At 43.8% G+C, this 20205-nt stretch overlaps 1 protein-coding gene across 3 annotated transcripts in view; it reads left to right on the top strand.

Annotated features, from left to right (window-relative positions):
• The window catches only part of ZNF827 (zinc finger protein 827), a 191814-nt gene that overhangs the window by 74381 nt on the left and 97228 nt on the right, over nt 1-20205 (top strand). For all 3 annotated transcript variants that reach the window (XM_018061580.1, XM_018061582.1, XM_018061581.1), the window contains exon 5: nt 1525-1758. In XM_018061580.1, the coding sequence (XP_017917069.1) occupies nt 1525-1758 (234 nt within the window). The remainder of the gene's footprint in view (nt 1-1524; nt 1759-20205) is intronic.

Genomic DNA, 20205 nt, shown 5'->3' with positions numbered 1-20205 from the left:
TGGCAAGTGGCTCCAGAGGCTGCTTGTCTTCCTTCTTGGTTTTTCCCCAGGAAGACCAGGAAGTAGTATGTAGCGCAGTGGGGAAGACTTGCTGTGGTATAGCCGAGCCGCAGAATCCATCCCATAATAGGCCAGTCAGCTTTGCTCTGACCACACACACCACACCAGCCAACCATGCTAGAAATGGAAAAGGACTTCAGTGGAAAAACTGGTGAAATCTGACTACAATCTGGATCTTAGATCATAGCAATGGGAATTGCTTCGTTCTGACAAATGCCCCATGGTTACGTAAGATGTTAACTTTAGGAAACTCTGGGTGAAGGATGTGTGGGAACTTTTTCTATCATCTGTGCAGCTTCTCTGCAAAACTAAAATTACATTTAGAAAATAATATATATTTTTTTCCTTTAAAAATGCCCATTATGGGCTAGGAGATAATTTGGACTATAAGATATAGGCCAGAAAGAGCCAAATACCTGCCCCACTCTTTGTGGGGCTGTAGCGTCAGCTTATAGAGAAGGCAGTGGCACCCCACTCCAGTACTCTTGCCTGGAAAATCCCATGGACGGAGGAGCCTGGTGGGCTGCAGTCCATGGGATTGCTAAGAGTCAGACACGACTGAGTGACTTCACTTTCACTTTTCACTTTCATGCACTGGAGAAGGAAATGGCAACCCACTCCAGTGTTCTTGCCTAGAGAATCCCAGGGACGGGGGAGCCTGGTGGGCTGCCGTCTGTGGGGTCACACAGAGTCAGACACGACTGAAGCGACTTAGCAGCAGCAGCAGCAGCTTATATGATAAGGCGAAAGTAGCACATCTCTGTGCTGAGCTTTCCTCTTTGACAGATTCTCCGTCCTCACCTGACCACTGCTGTCTAGGGTTTTGCTTGGATTATTGCCATGAACTCATGTTTAGGGTCTCCCCTGGTGGCTTAGACCATGAAGAATCTGCCTGCAACGTGGGAGACGAGGTTCAGTCCCTGGGTCTGGAAGACCCCCTGGAAAAGGAAATGACAACCCACTCTGGTGTTCTTGCCTGTAGAATTATGTGGACAGAGGAGCCTGGGGGGCTACAGTCCATGGGGTCGCAAAGAGTCAGACACACTGAGCGACTAACATGTTTCTATTCAATGTTTTATGGCAGAGTAACTGTTGGAATGCATTATTCTATAACAGGATTAGGTAGGGAGAGTGCTAAGGGGTCAGAGAGGCAGCGACATATACTGGAAAGAAGACACCGAGGGAAACCAAAGAGAAAATGCCCAGACACTTAGTAGAGATAGCACTTCTTGAAATAGGATACGTTCCGGAGATTCAGAAGCCCACACCCTCCTAAGTCCTGCTCTCATGGAGTGTCTTGTATTTTTGTGCCGAGGGCTCAGCCTGTTTTGATGGGGCTGTGGTCGCTCTGGTGCTAGCTTGATGTGTTCATGCATTCCAAACTTCATTAAGTAGGGAGCAGCTAAGAGCAGGAATGGTCTCTCATATATGTATATGTATGTAATCCCTTTCTTCTTTTGACAGCTGCAAATCAGAAGGAGCCCATGAATCTCAATTTTAAAGTAAAAGAGGAGCCTAAGGACGAGGAGACCCTAAGCGTCACATTGCCTCGGTCCAGCTATGTGTTCAGCCCCGAGTCTGAAGTGTCAGCCGCGAGCATCTCTGAGGACACGCTTAAGCCCCAGGAAGCAAAGGGCAACGTACTAAGACAGGATATGTCAGTTAAAGCAGCATCTGAACTTCTCATGAAACTATCAGGTACTTGATTTCTTCTAAAATATTCACATACTGATACCATCACTTGCAAGCCAACTGGGCTACCCATGGGTTACATTAGCCTGTTGGCAGCAAAATCGCATTATTCAGGTAAAGTCAGGAATGACTGGCTTAAATTCATGTGTTTCATGTATGAGTTTGTTTGTGGATGTTAACGGTGTACCTGTCTTGTTAAATACGCTCCTCTTTTCCTGATTGTGGCTGCAAATTGTTGGGAAACACTGTTGCTTTTCTAAGATGATGTAGGTCATAATTTTAAATGGGTTCTAATGACATGCAAAGCACTTCTGTTAATTGATCAAAATATCTTTCCTTCCTAATAGAGGACCTTGTGCAGTTTGGTGTTTTCGTACTGTTTTCTTTACGAACCATTAAAAATATTTTTCTGAACTTAATAAACCATTAAGGTGGCACTTGAAGTGATTAGCAATAGAGTAGCAATGAGATTTTATAAATAGAAATTTCTCATAATGGAATATTACAGTAATTAATCTAAGTTCTTGAGACAATATTTTTATTAGTATCTAAATGTCATTTCAGCTTATCCAATTTTGGCAGATCGGTTTAGAATTTGAAATTCATGTATTTTGGATTTCTTTTCCCACCCAGTCTCCTATCTGTTCCATGAGCTTCAGAACAGATAAAAATTTAGTGTGTTTTGGAAAATTTAGTGTGTTTGGAAGTATGTGCTTCCCAGGTGTTACTGGTGGTAAAGAATCCACCTGCAGGTTCTTTAATGCAGAAGGTGTAAGTGATACAGGTTTAATCCCTGGGTCAGGAAGATCCTCTGGAGGAGGGCATGGCAACCCACTCCAGTATTCTGCCTGGAGAATCCCATGGACAGGGGAGTCTGGCGGGCTATAGTCCCTAGGGTTGCAAAGAGTCAGACACAACTGAAGGGCCTTAGCACACGCACAGAGCAAGAAACACGTGTAGTATAAAATTGAAAAGTATGACTTTAAAAACAGGGAAAGAAAAGTTATGTTAATAATAATGCTTACCAAATCACATCCCATCCTTAGTTCATGGCTGCTTAAAGATAATTTTTAGAAAGTCAGAATGCTGGCATGGATCCTACTGGGAGGCTGGTAAATTCAGTTTGTAATTTACGAGGCTTGGAGGATGAAAGCAAGAAACGTATTAGTGAGACCCCTTCCTAGTGTCACTTCACCAGCAGTTGTGTGTGTCTGGTTGACCGGTAGGTTGGAGAGTAAGAAATTAATAATTATTTACTTAAAATTATTGCATCTGAACAGTTGAAATTCCTGTATTTGCCAGTTGGTGAGATTAAGAATTCCTTCCTTTGATGTGAATTTAAAACACACTGGAACTTCTAGGGAACATTTTGTTACAGATAAAGCACAAGACAATGATTACATCCTTACTCTCACCCCATTTTTCTAAACTGATGGTACGGTTTCTCCTATGTAAATGGGAGGTCTCGAAAGGTTGTGCTAATTGCTAAAAGCTGCAAGTTTAAAAGAAAACTTGTTCAGGCCAACATGCTTTCATAATTTGAACCCTCCCTCCTATGTCAAACGGTCTTGGTGACATCCAGTAATCTATTGGCTTTCCAGTCAGTTCAGGGAGGTCACACAGCTCTCTCCTCCTTCTCTCATAACATGGACTTGCATATTATGACTTTAACTCTCTTCCGACGGTGACTCCTGTCCCCTCCTAATGGTAAGATTCTAGTGTGTAATATTTCTGTTTCAGAGTTTGCTGTGTAGCCAGCATTGTGAGCCGAGAAAGCTGGGGTGGCCCCCAAAGATAATATGCAAACACAAGATCGAAGGAAAGACGTTCTCTAAGGAAATCGTTTTATCCTGATTCTTTTGGATGATGCGATTTGAGACAATGAAGTATGAAATCATTTCCTGGGTAGTAATGAGATCCCCGAAATAGAATGCAGCTAGGCAGCCATGCACATTTAATGATATTTGTGGTCAGTAATGGCTCTTCTGAATGCTTATGTTGAGTGTTAGTGAATACACATGCTGTGGGACTCCACGATAGTTGAATCGGAAATTCCCTGGTGGTCCAGTGGGTAGGACTCCTTGCTTTCATTGCCGAGTACTTTCATTGCTGGTTTGATCCCCAGCCTGGGAACTGAGATCCCGAAAGCCGTAGGGTGCAACCAAACTTTTTGGAAACAAAAAAGACAATAGTTGAATGGATGACACGTTCATATTTCCAGAGGCATCTCCTCTGCTCCATGCTGTGGAAATGAAAACTTGTTTGAAGACTAAGATAAGTATGTTTTGCCCTGAAAAAATTTCCCAAGCATTCTGTGTGCTTTGACTTAGGTTAAAGAAATATGTACCACAGTCCCTACCTTCTAGATGCTTGTGGTCCAGTCAGAAGTAATCCAGGGCAGTGGAATGCATTCAATCAGTGCTTTGCACTTGGAACTTCGTACTTATACAGTCTAGCAGATTGTGGCCAGGAAACTGTGAAGAAGTCTCCAAGTCATTCCTAAAAATAGGAGTGTGACTTGAAAATAATAAGTGTCTTTTCATTCCTAAGCCACAAAGGTAAAGAGACCTCACCTTTTATTAGGTTTAAAGTGGGCATTGGTGTTTCTAATCACGGACAGATTGGTACTCTTGGGACAAGGAAGATGTTAGGAAGAAAACCTCCTATGCTGTGGTTCCTCAAGTTATAATTTTAGCAATTCAGTGTTTATGCCCTGAAAGGCATCTGAGGAGAGGACCTGTCTGGGTCCTCAGGGCCCCCTTTCCCGTGGTATTTCCTGTCCCCATATAGACAGGAGTAGCGTCTATGCAGGTAGTCAGTGCTGCTTCTCATCTGATATCCCAACAGGAATTCCTATGTGTGGGAGTCCCTGCCTTGCTAATTTTCTTTTCTAGTCTTCTGTCCCCCTGGGGAAAATCCATATGGTGCAGAAGAGTTGGATGAGAAAAGTATGTCCCATGCATCACCGTACATTTTTTTTTTCCTTCTTTAAGTTTTGACCCAAGGAATACCTAAAATGTGGAATAAGAGAATTTTTCTTCTCTGTTACTTATATCTTTGACTTTCAAAACTATGATCTGCCATAGCTTAGGTTCTTTCAATCTTTTCCGTGAACTAACAAGAGGGAAACTAGTCAACAATTTCAGCTGCCTCATTTCCGGTTTTAAATTAATTTATGTTAAGTCCTTCATGATGGATGTTGGGCTCATGGCCAGGTCAGATATCATGTGAAACTTTCCTAGGTAGAGAAACCTCTGTAGTTATATTGTTTTCCAAATTGACATTTCTGTTTCATGAGGAAAACACAGAGGTGTTAGTGACAAGGCAAAATTTTTCATTCACTGTGTGTTTAGGAAAATCTGAGTTTTCTTCCTTCCTTGTGGCTAAAGTCCTATTTCTAGTTGTTAGTTGGGCAGTCAAGTGCCTGGCAGCTGGGGCAAGTAAATTGATTACCATAAAGAAAGCAACCCTCTCTAAGAAAACCACTGGGTATCTGGGACTACCTGTTGTTATGTGACATGAGGTAGCCAAGATAATCAGACTTTTCTGCTGCATATAGTTGCCAAAGAAAATTCCCAGAAGTCCTGATTTTAAAAGACCCAAATCCTGAAATCAAATTCAGAGGCTATATAACATCAGAGAGACTAAGAGAATCAAGTCACTGTTAACCTCTGGATTTGCAGCATCTCGTGACTTTGAAAACTTAAAGAGCAGATGTGTTACCCCAGGTATGACGTAGTGCCCTAAGTGACACAAAGTTTTATCTACTCTGTCTCTTTTGTGCTTTAAGAAAAGTCGCTGTAATGTAAATCAACCATACTTCAATAAATTAAAAAAGAAAAAAAAGAGCAGTGGCTAGACTCAAAGAAACAAAGAAATTCCCCCTTTTCCCTGGTCATGCATATGTACAATATACCACATCTATGGTTGAACCAAGAAGTAGGCAGATAAGAATGCCATTTAAAAATATGAATCCCATAAAAATAAGTGGCTGGGAAGCTGGAGTTATTCAGAGACATTAATGAAAAACTAGATATTTAAATTAATCTAACATGGAAGGAAAGTTATGACCAACCTAGATAGCATATTCAAAAGCAGAGACATTACTTTGCCAACAAAGGTCCGTCTAGTCAAGGCTATGGTTTTTCCAGTGGTCACGTATGGATGTGAGAGTTGGACTGTGAAGAAAGCTGAGCACCGAAGAACTGGTGGTTTTAAACTGTGGTGTTGGAGAAGACTCTTGAGAGTCCCTTGGACTGCAAGGAGATCCAACCAGTCCATCCTAAAGGAGATCAGTACTGGGTGCTCTCTGGAAGGACTGATGCTGAAGCTGAAACTCCAATCCTTTGGCAAAGAGTTGACTCATTGGAAAAGTCTCTGATGCTGGGAGGGATTGGAGGCAGGAGGAGAAGGGGTGACAGAGGATGAGATGGCTGGATGGCATCACCGACTCGATGGACATGAGTTTGGGTGAACTCCAGGAGTTGGTGATGGATAGGGAGGCCTGGAGTGCTGCGATTCATGGGGTTGCAAAGAGTCGGACATGACTAAGCGACTGAACTGAACTGAACATGGTAAATAAAACCTCCCATTAGATCTTAATTCAAAACATGTATATTGGGTTTCTTTTTTCCGTGCTCAAAGATGGAAGGCACATGGATTTATATTCATTTCTGATTTATATTCATTTATCCCTGCCTAGTCTTGGAGGGAAATGTAAATTATAATTGCCTCTTGTAGAGGAATCCAGGTAGGCCCTGGATTTGAAATACATAGTGATATAGAGTTCAGGGAGTCATCTATGTAAGAAAGGGCTTCAATGCAGAGATATTGAGAAGCAGGTAAACTTGGGTAGGATGAAGTTTAAAGGTGAATTCAATCTCTGAGGTGAGCTGAAACAGAGAGGAAAGGTACCCAAAGATTGACTTTGTTAACAGTTTTAATTAGGGCCCCTTTGGTTTTAAGTAACAAACCCTTTTCATCCAGTTTAGACAAGAAAGGGGATTTAATAGGGGGTGCGCATTTTGCAGGGGGGGAGGTGCTTCCCCAGTGGCTCAGTGGTAAAGAATCTGCCTGCAATGCAGGAGCTGCAGGAGACGCAGGTTCGATCCCTGGGTTGGGAAGATCCTCTGGAGTGGGACATGGCAACCCACTCCAGTATTCTTTCCTGGAGAATCCCATGGACAGAGGAGCCAGGAGGGCTACAGTCCATAGGGTCGCAGAGTTGGACCTGACGGAAATGACTTAGCAGGCACACATAACACATTTGGGGTTGACTCATGGAGTGAACCCAAGGGCAGGGGGACAGCAGGGTGTCAGGCCTCCACTGAAGCCAGGGGTTTGGGGAGGGGACTGTATGGAGCCCAGGAGGTCCTTGCTCATCCCTGCTTCTCTGCTCATAAATGGTTTTTTCTGATACCCAGCCCATATGGTAGAACATGGCAGTTGCCAACAACTTGAGTATACCTCTTGTTCAAAAGAGCAGCTGGACAGAAATGTCTTATTCCAGCTGATTGTGTCCACTCCAGTGGGGGCCCACTAGAGGAAACTCCTCCTGTATCTGGGGAGAAAGACGTGTTGAACAGACCTGGCCACAGTCCTGTAGGATGGCAGTGAGGAGAAGAATCCCTAGAATCACACCTCGGATGGGCAAGAGTGAGGGTGGTGTGAGGCCAGAAAGAGAATCAATATGGATGAGCCCCCAAAAGGGAATGGCCACCGCTGTTATTCAAATATTGGATGTAAGTGTGTTTGGCTTTTGGGTGGTGTTTGCCTTTCCTTTCTGGTGGAGTTTTGGAGAAAACTGCCCAGCCAGGAGTTGACCTAGCCAGTAGTAACTCTGTGTATGCTGAGGCCGTGCTCCTCAAAGGAGCAGAATCAGCATGAGCTGGAGAAGATAGAATTCTCCAGGCAAGAATACTGGAGTCTCCAGGGGAATCTTCCCTGTCCAGGGATCGAACCCAGGTCTCCTGGATTGCAGACGGATTCTTTACTGTCTGAGACACCGGGGAAGCCCCTTAGGGAAGTTAATAGAAATGCAAATTCTTGAGTTCTTCTATGGACCCAGTTGAAACGCTGAGTTTTTTTATAAGTAATTCTGAAAGCTTAGTTTTGAGAAGCTCTGTGCCAAGGAAATGGTTAATTAGAGATGTAAGTTTTGTTCATCTGAAAAGAGTGCCTCAGCTTGGAACTGACAGAGAAGAAAGCTCTGTATTTTGTTTGTTTTGTTTTTTAATTGGAGGAAAATTGTTTTACAATATTGTGTTTATTTCAGCCATAATTATACATACATTGCCTCCTTTTTGAGCCTCCCTTCCCTACCCCCATCCCACCCTTATCTTAAATGCACATTTCACTTTTAAAAAAGAATCATCTCTCTTCAGTGGAGATTCTTTTTAATTTATTAGGAAAAAAATGGAAGCCGGGAATGTTTTTTAGAAGGGCATATGTCCCTAATACATCAAGGCATTGCTAGTGAGCCTCAGATAATACTATTTGTTTCCATGTTCTTTGCTGTGAAATTTCATGATTATTTCTGGGCAACGTGTGCATTCTTTGCGGGGGGTGGGGGAATCTCCCTACCCTCACCCCAACAAATCAAAGATTATGTCCGAGACTAAAGAATTCATTGAGATAAAGTAGAGATTTTAGCTAAGTAAGTTCTCAGGGCAAAACTGTTCACTGTTCTATTTAGTATTTCTCCCTTGGAAAATTGTAGTGTATCAAACTTTATAAGCTATGACTTCCTCATGACTTCAGTAATAATCTATAGGGATGGAAAATAGGTATTTTTGGTTTATATTAATGTCATCTCACATTGCCCTCCTTCAAACTTACAAGTTATTTCACTGAATGGTGGAGAGAACCCAGAAGGCCTGGTTTTCCCTAGTTCCCATGATTCTCCCTGCTTACACACCATGGAAAGGAACTCACTCCTAGAGTGAACACGTTGGACATGCTAGCAAACTATAAAAGAGCTAAAGAGTAATTTAGAAGCGTCAGTAAAAGAAAACAAAAGTATTTTATTTTATTAATGCTGCCTGTTTAGCACATTGTCAAATCTGTGATGCTGAGGAATTTGAAAGCATGAAAATGTCAAAATGGCCTAGTCTAATCAGTCTGAAATTGAAAAAATGCTTTTTTTTAAACTTCAAATTTTTCTAAGCACCTGGAGAAACCTGCTGAAGCTGCTACCCTACTTTTCTAATAATGCGTGTATTTTGTTTATTTTAGTTTATTTGTTTATCTGGCTGCTTTGGATCTTAGCTGTAGCATGCGGGGTCTTTCGTTGCAGTGCACAGACTCTCTACTTCTGGCATGCTGGCTTAGTTGCTCTGTGGCATGTGGGACCTTAGCTCCCTGACCAGGGATGGAATCTGTGTCTTCCACATTGCAAGTCAGATTCTTAACCACTGGCCCACCAGGGAAGTCCCATAATCATGTATGTATTTTAGATTGTTACGTTTAAGGGACTTCTAAACTGCTTTTGTAAACACCATCCTACTTTCTCAGCATCTTTATTGAGATATAATTTGCATACCATAAAAGTTACCTATTTAAAATATACCATTCAGTGGCTTTTAGTGTATGCACAGAGTTGCATAACCATCACCAGTTCCAGTGGCAGAATATTTTTATCACCCCAGAAAGAAACTCTGTACCCAGTTACTCCTTACCTGCTTCTTCTCCCAATATTCTCCCAGCTGCTAATCCACTGCCTCTCCATAGATTTTTCCTATTGTGGACATTCCATATGAGTATAATCACTCAATAAGTGTCTTCTCTCACTTACCATAATGTTTTCAAGGCCCATCTCTCTTGTAACATGCATCCGTACCTTATTCCTTTTTATGGCAGAATAATATTCCATTGATATTATTGGAATGAATACACCAATAATACTAATTTTATACATGGTATAAAATGGATATACCACATTTTGTTTATTGATTCATCTATTGTTGAACAATTGGGTTGCTTCCCAACTTTTGCTGATAAGAGCATTCATGTACAACTTTTTGTGTAGACATATGTTTCGTTTCTCTTGGGTATATACCTCAGAGTGGAATTCCTGGGTCAGATGGTAGCTCTATGTTTAACATTTTGAGAAATTGCCAAGCAGTTTACCAAAGCAGCTGCACCATTTTATATCCCCACAGCAACGTATGGGAGTTTCAGTTTTTCCACATCCTCGCCAAAAGTTGTTATTGTCTGTCTATTTTATTATAGCCATCGTCTGGGTGTGAGCTAGTATCTCACTGTGGTCTTGATTTTCATTTCCCAGATGGCTAATGTTGTTGAGCATATTTTCATGTGCTTTTTGGCCATTTGTATACCTTCTTTGGAGAAATGTCTACTCAAGTTCTTTAACTGGTTTTAAATTATTTGTCTTTTTATTTTTGAGTTGTAAAATTTTCTTATATATTCTGGATATAAGTCTCTTATCAGATATATGATTTGCAAATACTTTCTCTCATTCTGCTTTTCACTATTTTGATGGTATTATTTGCGGTGCAAAAGGTTTTACTTATCATCCAATTTGTCTCTGTTTTGTTGCTTGTGATAGGGAATTATCACATTTCCATAATTCCAAAAATTGGGTAAAAAATGGAGACTTATTTACTATTAACACGAAAGCCTGTCTTTATGTGTGTTTTCAACATATTTAGTTTACAGATATAAAGACTATGAAACCTAATTTATTGAATAAATACCTCCATAGTGGGGTTGACCTCTGTGATTTCTGTATTTGCTATAACATTCTGTACTTCAGCTGATAGCAAAGAATATTTATATGTCAGCTTTATTTTTTTTTAATTTTTATTGGAATATAGTCAGTTTCCAATGTTGTGTTAGTTTCAGGTATACAGCAAAGTGTATCAGTTATACATATCCATATATCCACTCTTTCTAAGATTCTTTTCCCATATAGGTCATTACAGGGTATTGAGCAGAGTTCCTTGTGCCATGCAGCAGGTCCTTTCTAGTTATCTGTTTTCTGTATAGTAGTGTATACATGTCAGTCCCAATCTGCCTGTTTATCCCTTACCCCTGCTTTCCCCTTGGTAACCATAAGTTTGTTTTCTACGCCTGTAATTCTGTTTGTTTTGTAGATAAGTTCATTGTGCTCCTTTGTACTCCAATGTATCATATAAGTGATATGATACATTTGCTTTTCTCTGTCAGCTTTTTAAATGACTTTTAATAAATATAACCAACGGTGGTCTTACCAGTAATGAGGGCACTCTGTCATTGCCATGTGTATCCTAAGCAACTCTCAGGATATATGCATCTGTGTGTGTATGCATAAGACATATACACAGAAAACCCATAAGTTAAATCTTAAATGAGGAATTAGACTCTTTTTTTAAGCACTTGAAAGCTCAGTGAGAATTGCAGAGGTTTGGAGTGCAAAAACGCTCTCTTATACAAACAGGGAATAGATTGCTTTAATAAGATAGAAATGTGACCTGTTTATGTACCCAGAGAATTCCTTTCTTGAAGGTCTAGATCTTGTTAAGCTCAGAGGATGTACCTTGGTGTTATTTACCTGGCTGTTTAGACAAGACAGAGTGGGAAAGAGCTTCGTGCAGTTCTGGGAGGGCAAGAAGAGGGAACTTCTTTTTCCCTTAGAGTCCTCACCCCTGGGCCGCCCTTTAGCTTTCTTATCCCGGCTCCCTCACCTCCCATACTGAGACCTGGGCCTCAGAAAGGCTGGACTCAAAAGGGCTCTTGTTTTATTATCATCCCCCTGGTGCAGAGCTCATATATTAATATAGCTATGAACATTTGTATTGGCCTGTGTTCCAGAAACCGGGCAAAAGCTCAGAAAGGAGTTTCATGGGCTTTACCTTCATTCCAGATTCCTTTTCTGTTTGGCCAGATTGGGTGAGAGAGGGCCAGAGGGCTAGGAGGTGCCAGGTGAATTTGGAACTGGTAAAGGGGTTCTAGGTCCCTTACAATACTGAGCAAAAGAATTGAGGATGACACCTAGGAAACGTGTTCACCGCTGGCATGCCGGTCTCTTGTATTCCTGTGCTGATTTCTGTTTTTCAATCGAAATACAAAACCATTTCTGCAGACATTATCTTATCCAGGACACAAACAGTGGCATGGAGGAGCCATGAGTAAATAGTATTTGATGGTGACAGCTCTAAGAAGAAACTCTTCTTCCTGAGGGAGCTGATTGCAAATATTTGAGTAACCAGTCAAACATTCTGTTCCGTCTTTCACTGAGAGGACAAGTTTCCCTGCCAGGTAGAGACGGTGTGTCTTGTCCATGCCTTTGAATCTCTTACACCACTCTAGCCTCTTCCGGCTTCCCCCCTTCAGACGTTTTAGTGCTGTGTTAGTACAGTCGTGGTCTTGTGAGGCAGAGCATAGCTATTATTTTCCTCAATGAGAGCTCTAAAACATTCTCATTCCATGATGGTTTTTCTCCTTGTTGCCACATTAACCTTTCACTTTTAACTTATTCGTGTCGCAGAAGGGGAACATTTGCATGTATAATTAAACCCCATGTCCTCTGTGCCCATCTGGGCACAGGCTGGTATCACAGACCTACCTCTGGAGAGGAGGCTCCTCTGTCTGCTGCCAAGTGGCCACATCCCACTGGGCTGGGGCTCAGCTGGGTGGTGGTACCCGGGCCGGTCCGCACAGAGAGCACCGAAGATGTACACGGGGTGAGAGCAACGGCGGCTGTTTCTGCTGAGCAGGGCAGTGTCCGTGTTAGCCCACGAAGGGAACGCTTTCCCGAAGAGAGCTGTTTCTCCCTTACGGCTTCTGTCACCCTCCTAGGAAGGCTTGAAGAGTGCTATTTTCTCATTATCAAAGTGTGGGGACCTAGCACACGCTCAGTCTTCTTCCTAATAAGTCTTCTGTTTACACATGTGTATGTTTTGGGAGGATCCCCTGGAGAAGGGGATGGCTACCCACTCCAGTATTCTTGCCTAGGAAATCCCATGGACAGAGGAGCCCGGCGGGCTACAGTCGCCAAGAGTAGGACACGACTGAGAGACTGACACTTTGACGTTGTACATGTTTTCCCCATGCGTAGGCTGTCTTGAGTTCATGCATGTGTGTCGGTTTACTTCCTGTTTTCTGAATATGGGCCAGCAGCTGGATTCAAGCCTGTTTCCTGGTTTCCTGTGGTTGCCACATGCTGGAGAAGTGGGGGCAATGACAAACATACATGTGACCTGCCACCATTTATTGTAATTTCAAAACTGAGCGGTGAGCATCACTGTTTAAAGAATACGTCACGAACTTCTTTCCTTATTCCTCCTATTGCCGCCTAGGCCCTGTAAACCCACCTAAACACACACACACACACACACACACACACACACACACACACACACACACACACACACACACACACACACACACACTTCCCTCCTGTTGCTGCCAAGATTTTTCCTGCCCTTTTGGAGTCGCAGCCATCAGGACAGCCTTTCTGGAAGTTCCTGTGACCCATGGCCCTGTTGCCCAAGGTAAACTTAATAGCCTTCTGGTTGAGAGGGTGAAAGACCCTTAGCAAAGCTGAAGCCTTACTGGGACTAAAGGTGAAATGGCAGTGATCTGTGGGACTGTATCTTGGGAGCAGAACTGTTGTGCCTCCCTCCACGTTTAAATATTGGTAGGAGGGACTTCCCTGGTAGTCCAGTGGTTAAGACTCCACGCTTCCAAAGCAGAGGCCAGAGTTCAGTCCCTGGTCAGGGAATTAAGATCATGCAGCATAGCTGAAAAATAAAAAAATTAAATATTGGTAGCAGTCTTCCCTTGGGATTCACCAGCACTTGTAGCCAAGCTACTGGGTGATATGTAGGGAATATTTTTTGTACTTTTTTAAAAGCTGTGGAATAAAGAAGAAAACTGGGGACTTGGGATAATTAAAATGAAATGAATGGTTGTCTCCTTTCAATCACTTGTGCTAAAACCTTTCAAGCCCTGCTTATCCTACCCGGATACTGTTCAAGGGCATCCCTGGTGGCTCAGATGGTGAAGACTCTGCCTGCAATGCAGGAGACCTGGGTCCGATCCCTGGGTTGGGAAGATCCCCTGGAGAAGGGAATGACAACCCACTCCAGCATTCTGGCCTGGAGAATTCCATGGACAGAGGAGCTTGGCAGGCTACAGACCATGGGGCCACAAAGGAGCGACATTACTGGGTGACTGAACATGCACAGCTTGCCCATACCATACTGTTTAAAAGAGTTTCTCCTAAAATGCTCATAGCAGAAGGCTGGTATGACTCCATCTGTTTTCTTGAAGACCCTGAGGCTGAAGTCCTCACCCTGTGTGTAACAGGGACCGCTCAAGCAGGAGGGCCAACTCCTCAGCTGAGGGTCCCCCTCCTCATCCCCCTGCCCCATTGGGCTGGTGTCATTCTCCACCACCTGTGCCAGAGAGGACATGGGAACAGAGAGAGGAAGGGACATTAAGATGAGTCGCTCAGGCTACTTGCAAGTAGGTTTGATTTTAAAACGTGTGGGAAAGAATGTTGAAAACCAGCCAGAATGCATTGGGAGACTATCCGTGCACTCAGCGTCTCCTAGAAGTACAGGGAGTTAGAGCCCAGAGGGAGCGGGTCCCACTGTCTCATGGTCCCATCCCCACTCCAGGGAGCCCCACAGGTTGGGTCCCAAGGCTGGTGCCCCGTCGTAAGCAGAGGCTCACCTACCATCTGCCATGAAGGCTTTGATTTTTGGCAAAAGTTCGTAAAGTTTTCTTGGAGGATTCGATGAACTCTGTACCTTAGCTCTTCTCTACTTCTCATCACACCTTTCCATTACTTCTTACGGTGGTGTTTGTTTTCTTTCCCTTATTCGTTCACTCAGCACTATTTATTGAGCCCTTACTAATTTCCAATTTAATTACTGATTCAATTGATCTGAAGAATTGATGCTTTTGAGCTGTGGTGCTGGAGAAGACTCTTGAGAGTCCCTTGGACTGCAAGGAGATCCAACCAGTCCATCCAAAAGGAGATCAGTCCTGGGTGTTCATTGGAAGGACTGATGTTGAAGCTGAAACTCCAATACTTACCTCATGCGAAGAGTTGACTCATTGGAAAAGACCCTGATGCTGGGAAAGATTGAGGGCAGGAGGAGAAGGGGGCGACAGAGGATGAGATGGCTGGATGATTTCACGAGAAGGGTGAACTCCGGGAGTTGGTGATGGACAGGGAGCCCTGGCGTGCTGCGGTTCATGGGGTCGCAAAGAGTCAGACATGACTGACGACTGAACTGAACTGAACTAATTTCCAAGCTTCCTTTTGGCCACTAGGGCTACCAAGGTGAACAAGACCGTGTCCTTTCCTGCGTGACCCTGTGTTCTCGTCCCATCCTGTCCTCCTGCTCACGCTGGATTCCAGTTATTATGTTGTTATGCAGTGCTCTGCTTTCTGCACCATCTCGCCAGCCCTTCCCTGCCTTCTGGAAACACTGACCGATGGAAGAGAAGCCGTCAGGGCTTCTCAACAGAGATATCCTTGGGACACGATTCAGTAATATTTAGCACCACCTAAGAAAAGCATTTTAAACTTGTCTGCATATACTAAAGCCCTTTTACCATCTGTTAGTGGAAAATATTTAAAAGTTTGGTAAAACTCTTAGTGATTGAAATAAAACTCTTGGTGTTTGCCTTCCTCTCCTTGGGCATTAAGGGCCCACTCTGCTTTGTCTCTTCATTGAGGGTCAGGCAATGGCCAACCCACCACCAGGCAGAGATGGACCTTGCATTTTGGTCTTTTTTTTTTTTTTTTTTAATGTCAGCAGGACTTCTGAATCTTTCAGGAGTTCTGTTTAAAATCTACTTGTGTGTTTCCCCCCCAACCCCATCCTTCCTGCATTCAGGTTCATAGAAGGGTATACAAAGGCCTATTAATCACAACAGATGAGGTGGACAGGACTTAGATTTATTAAGTGGCAAAGAATAATGATGTTAAATCGCTTTAGGTTTAGATCAGATACTTGAATTGACCCTTCTCCCCCCTTTTTTTAAAATGTGAGACAAGAAAAGTATATTCTGGACATTAGATGAAAAATAGGTTAATTTTTTAAAAATGAGATCATTTGGAATGGTACCAAATGGCAGACATACAGTTTAAATGCACCTCTTTAGCTAATTTCTCGTGAAATCATCAAATGAAAACAAGATGATTGGGAGAGGTTTTACATTAACACCGGGACACTCAGAGTTCAACAGATAATGACTGGCCCCCTCCACAGCCTCTGCTGGCCAGAGAAGCTCATCTCCCAGAGCCCTCGGTGACTCAAAGATTTTAATTCTTGTCCTCTGGATAGAAGTGAAATCGAATGCAGCCCTTGTGTGTGATGCTCGTATTCTGACTTGTGATCATCTTCCACGTGGCCGGTCTAAGGGACCTTCCTTTGTGTCAGGGAGCCCCCTACATAGTTTAACCCTGGGCAGTGTCAGGCCCTGAATCGAGTCCAGAATTTGAGCTGCTGCTCTGAGCTCAGTTTTGTGGCTGGAAACATTGGCAAGTGCCCAGCTGAGTTATCTCGGGAAGGAACCTCTTGCGTTACTTGCTGATGCCGGGGAGGCAGAAACTAATTGAAGAGCGCTCAGAAGAATAAAGTTCAAGTACTTTGCTCTGATGAGAAAGGATATGTTTCTTGGATCCCTGAAAGGGAACTTCCAGGTCTCATTTCACTCTTTATGATCTTTAAAGTTTGAGTTCTGTTCTTTTTTAGGGCATATTTTTCCTTGTAGATTCAGAACAACTAATAAAATGGAACGCTGGGTGTTCCTTATGGTGTCTTTCTGAGCTAACCTCCTACTTAACCCTGTCCATTAATTGTGAATTCTGGTGTCCGTAGCTCACTCTTCAGATCTTCATTAATTCTCTTTCCTAAGTTAGCAAGTAGTGTACTGATAGAGAGGGGAAATGCGACCTCACTTGTGGTTTTGGTGATCCAATTCAAAGGGCCAGTTCTGATTGACTATTTGAAGTTTTTTAGGAATAAAACACGTGAGGGGGGTGTGTGATAGAGAGAGACAGAGAGAGAGAGAGAGAGAGAGAGAGAGAAGGAAGGGGGGCATACAGAAAACCTAACCCCATAACTTTAAACAAGATTCTCCTAGTGTTGAGATTATTGTGCGTCTTTTTCACCTGGAAAAGATGTCTAATATTTTTTTTTGACATGAACCATTTTTAAACTCTTTTTTAACTTGTTGCAGTATTGTTTCTGTTTTATGTTTTTGTTTTTTTTGGCCATGTGGCACCTGAGATCTTAGCTCCCTGACCAGGGATTGAACCCGAACCCCCTGCATTGAAAGGCAAAGTCGCTGGACTGGCAGGGAAGTCCCAGTCTCATTTAATCAATCAATTAATTGTCTGATGAATTATTTAAAGGTGTGCACAGCTTTGTGTTTCTTCTTCATAGATACTGGCTTGCTCTTGATTTGCTGAGTTACTCCTATGCAGTTCTAGGTGGGGTGTGTGTCTCTGTGTGTGTGTCTGTGTGTCTGTGTGAGTGTGTGTGCACTGGAGGTCATTGTAAGGCTCTTCTATTGAAAAATGCTATTTTGCCCTTTTTTTAACTGAAGGGGGGAAATTCAGTTCCCTCCCTCACACCATTTGTCTGCCCTGCCCTCAGCTGTGCCTGTTACCCTCAAGTCCAGAGACCATGCATTTTATCCATTGCAGAGACTAAGTCTCCTATTCTGCTGTTCCAGGAAGAGGCAGTGGAACGCTGTTCTTGAAGGTTCTTGTGTATTATGAGAGCTAGAGAAAGATTGCTGCACCAGTGTTCCCTTTCATGGAGACCATTTCTTCTCTCTTTCCTTGGGAAGGGGTGACCGATACATCCAGTAGGGACAGTAGGAGCCTGAATTTCCTCTCCTGGGATGTGGAAGCTGCCGTGGGTAAGCCCTGGGCAGGAGATTTGTTCCTCAGAGCAGGACTAGGGAGCTTTTACTCAGCTGAGGACCACTGTGGAGACACATGACGTTTATCATTCTTTTAATTGATGTATAGTTGATTTACAGTGCTGTGTTAATTTCGGCTGTACAGCAGAGTGATTCAGTTATGCATATATATACACTTTCTTTTTTTATATTCTTTTCCATCATGGTTTATCATTGGATGTTGAATATAGTTCTCTGTGCTGTACAGTAGGACCTTGTTGTGTATCCTTTCTATATAGGAAAGCTTACATCTGCTAACCCCAACCTCCCACTCCGTCCCTCCCCCTTGACAACCACCAGTTTGTTCCCTGTGTCCATGGTTCTGTTTCATACATTCATTTCGGTCATATTTTAGATTCCACATGCAAGTGATATCATAGGGTATTTGCACTTCTCTGTCTAACTTCACTTCACTTCGTATGATCATCTCTAGGTCTATCCACGTTGCTGCAGATGGCATTATTTCATTCTCTTTAATGCCTGAGTAGTATTCCACCATATATGTATGTATGTATATATATGTGGGCTTCCCTTGTGGCTCAGTTGGTGAAGAATCTGCCTGCAGTGTGGGAGACCTGGCTTGGATCCCTGGGTTGGGAAGATCCCCTAGAGAAGGGAATGGCTACCCACTCCAGTATTCTGGGCCAGACATGACTGAGTGACTTTAACATATATATGTGTGTAAGTATATACATATATAAAATTTTATAATATAAATATATTTATATTTTTCTGACTCTTTCACGACCTCATGGGCTGTAGTGCACCAGGCTCTTCTGCCCATGGAATTTCACAGGCAAGAATACTGGAATGGCTGCCCTTTCCTTCTCCAGGCATCTCCTGCACTGCATGTGGGTTCTTCACCCCCGAGCCACCTGGAAAGCCCGTATGCACCTGCTACATCTTCTCTGTCCATTCGTCTGCTGATGGACGCGTAGGGTGGACAAGTTCTATTCTTACTGCATGGGTTAGAAACAGGAGAGACGGCGCCCCTGTGTACTTTTCACTTGAACTGAATGCCATCACTTCCCAGCATCCTAACTGGATTATGGGTTAAGAAGTAGATAGAACATCTGATCTTGTTGTTTATCTTTGTACCACGGAGAGATGATTTGGCCGGTGTTACTTGGATCCCTGGTTTTTGAATCTGAGGAGTGAAGGGAGATGGGGGGGGGGGGTCTTCCCATCTGCCCCCTCCCCTCCCTTTCTCCACTTGGTACTGTTGGTTTCAGGGCCAGTTGGGGGCTGGATTTGAATGTGATTCAGCTCTACCTAAAGTGCATCACTTGAATGCAGTGAGAGCTGTCACCCACACTTCTAAACAAAGTGTTAAGTAATAAACCTGACACCTCCGGGAATCCGTTCATACATACCTGGACCGCATTTTTGTGCCCAGCCCAGAACTTTTTGAGAATGGCAAGTTGAAGACAAAAGATTTTCAGTTCATCCGATCGACAGGGGTATCACTCTAGAAAGTGAAATGTTTCCATATGGAGTCATTGGTGTTGCTTCTAGAGGCTCTCTTATTATTATGCAAAAACACTGAGTCCGGATCACGGTGGCAGTCCCGAGGGAGCACAGCCGCTTGTCCTTGTCTCCTTCAGTACCACTGCTGGTGCTGGGCCCTTCTGTATGCAGGTCCGTGGCATGCGTGAGTGTCCACAGCAGACTGAGGAGTCAGGGAGGGAGAAGCGTTGCACACCGGCTGTGTGCTCTGCCTCAAGCGATGCACGCGACAAACAGGTATTAATCCAATATCTTCAAAGTCCTGGGAATGAAAGTGGAATCAGAACGAGGCCCCTGCCAAGCGTTCAGTCCACAGGGGAAACAAATCTGTAAATAATAAAACTACAGCCCAGTGCAACGTTAGCAAGGTCTGAACTGTCTAGAGGTAGGACAGAGGAGGGAAGGGTGCCATCTGATGGAGATAAAGGAAGGCCCTCACAGAGGGATGTCTAAGTCATTTTGAAAGCTGTCTACGTTATTATCGAGAGAAGGGAATAAGGTGAGGAACCCCAGGCAGCGCTAGTGGTGAAGAAGCCGCCTGCCAGTGCAGTAGATGAAAGAGATGGGGGGGGGCGGTTCGATCTCTGGGCTGGAAAGGTTCTCTAGAGTAGGAAGTGGCAACCCACTCCAGGATTCTTGGAGAATTCCATGGACAGAGGAGCCTGGCGGGCTACAATCCATGGGGTCGCAAAGAGTCGGTTGGACACAGCCGAGCAGCTGAGCACAAGGTGAGGAATGGTGGGGTGTGTTTGGGCAGGTGGCAGATTTCAGTGTGGCAGGGAGAGTGGGGCTGAGGGCTTATATGGGGCAGACACTAAGGAAAGGAATGCTTGTAAGGGTGTGGGTGCCCAAAGGCAGGGAGTGGGCAGCGCCCCTGCACTGCCACCATCGCCACCTTCCCCGCCGACCTCTGTGCACGTGGCCGCTGTGCTGGGCCCGCCCTCTCCGCCTCTTCCTCCCCTTCTTTTCCTCTTCCTCCTCTGTAGGAGCGGACGGTAACAGCTCTCCCCCATCCTC

This window comes from Capra hircus, chromosome 17, assembly GCF_001704415.2.
Source record: "Capra hircus breed San Clemente chromosome 17, ASM170441v1, whole genome shotgun sequence".
Taxonomy (NCBI): Eukaryota; Metazoa; Chordata; class Mammalia; order Artiodactyla; family Bovidae; genus Capra; species Capra hircus.
The sequence above is the reverse complement of the archived record's forward strand: the minus strand, read 5'-3'. Positions and strand labels throughout refer to the sequence as shown.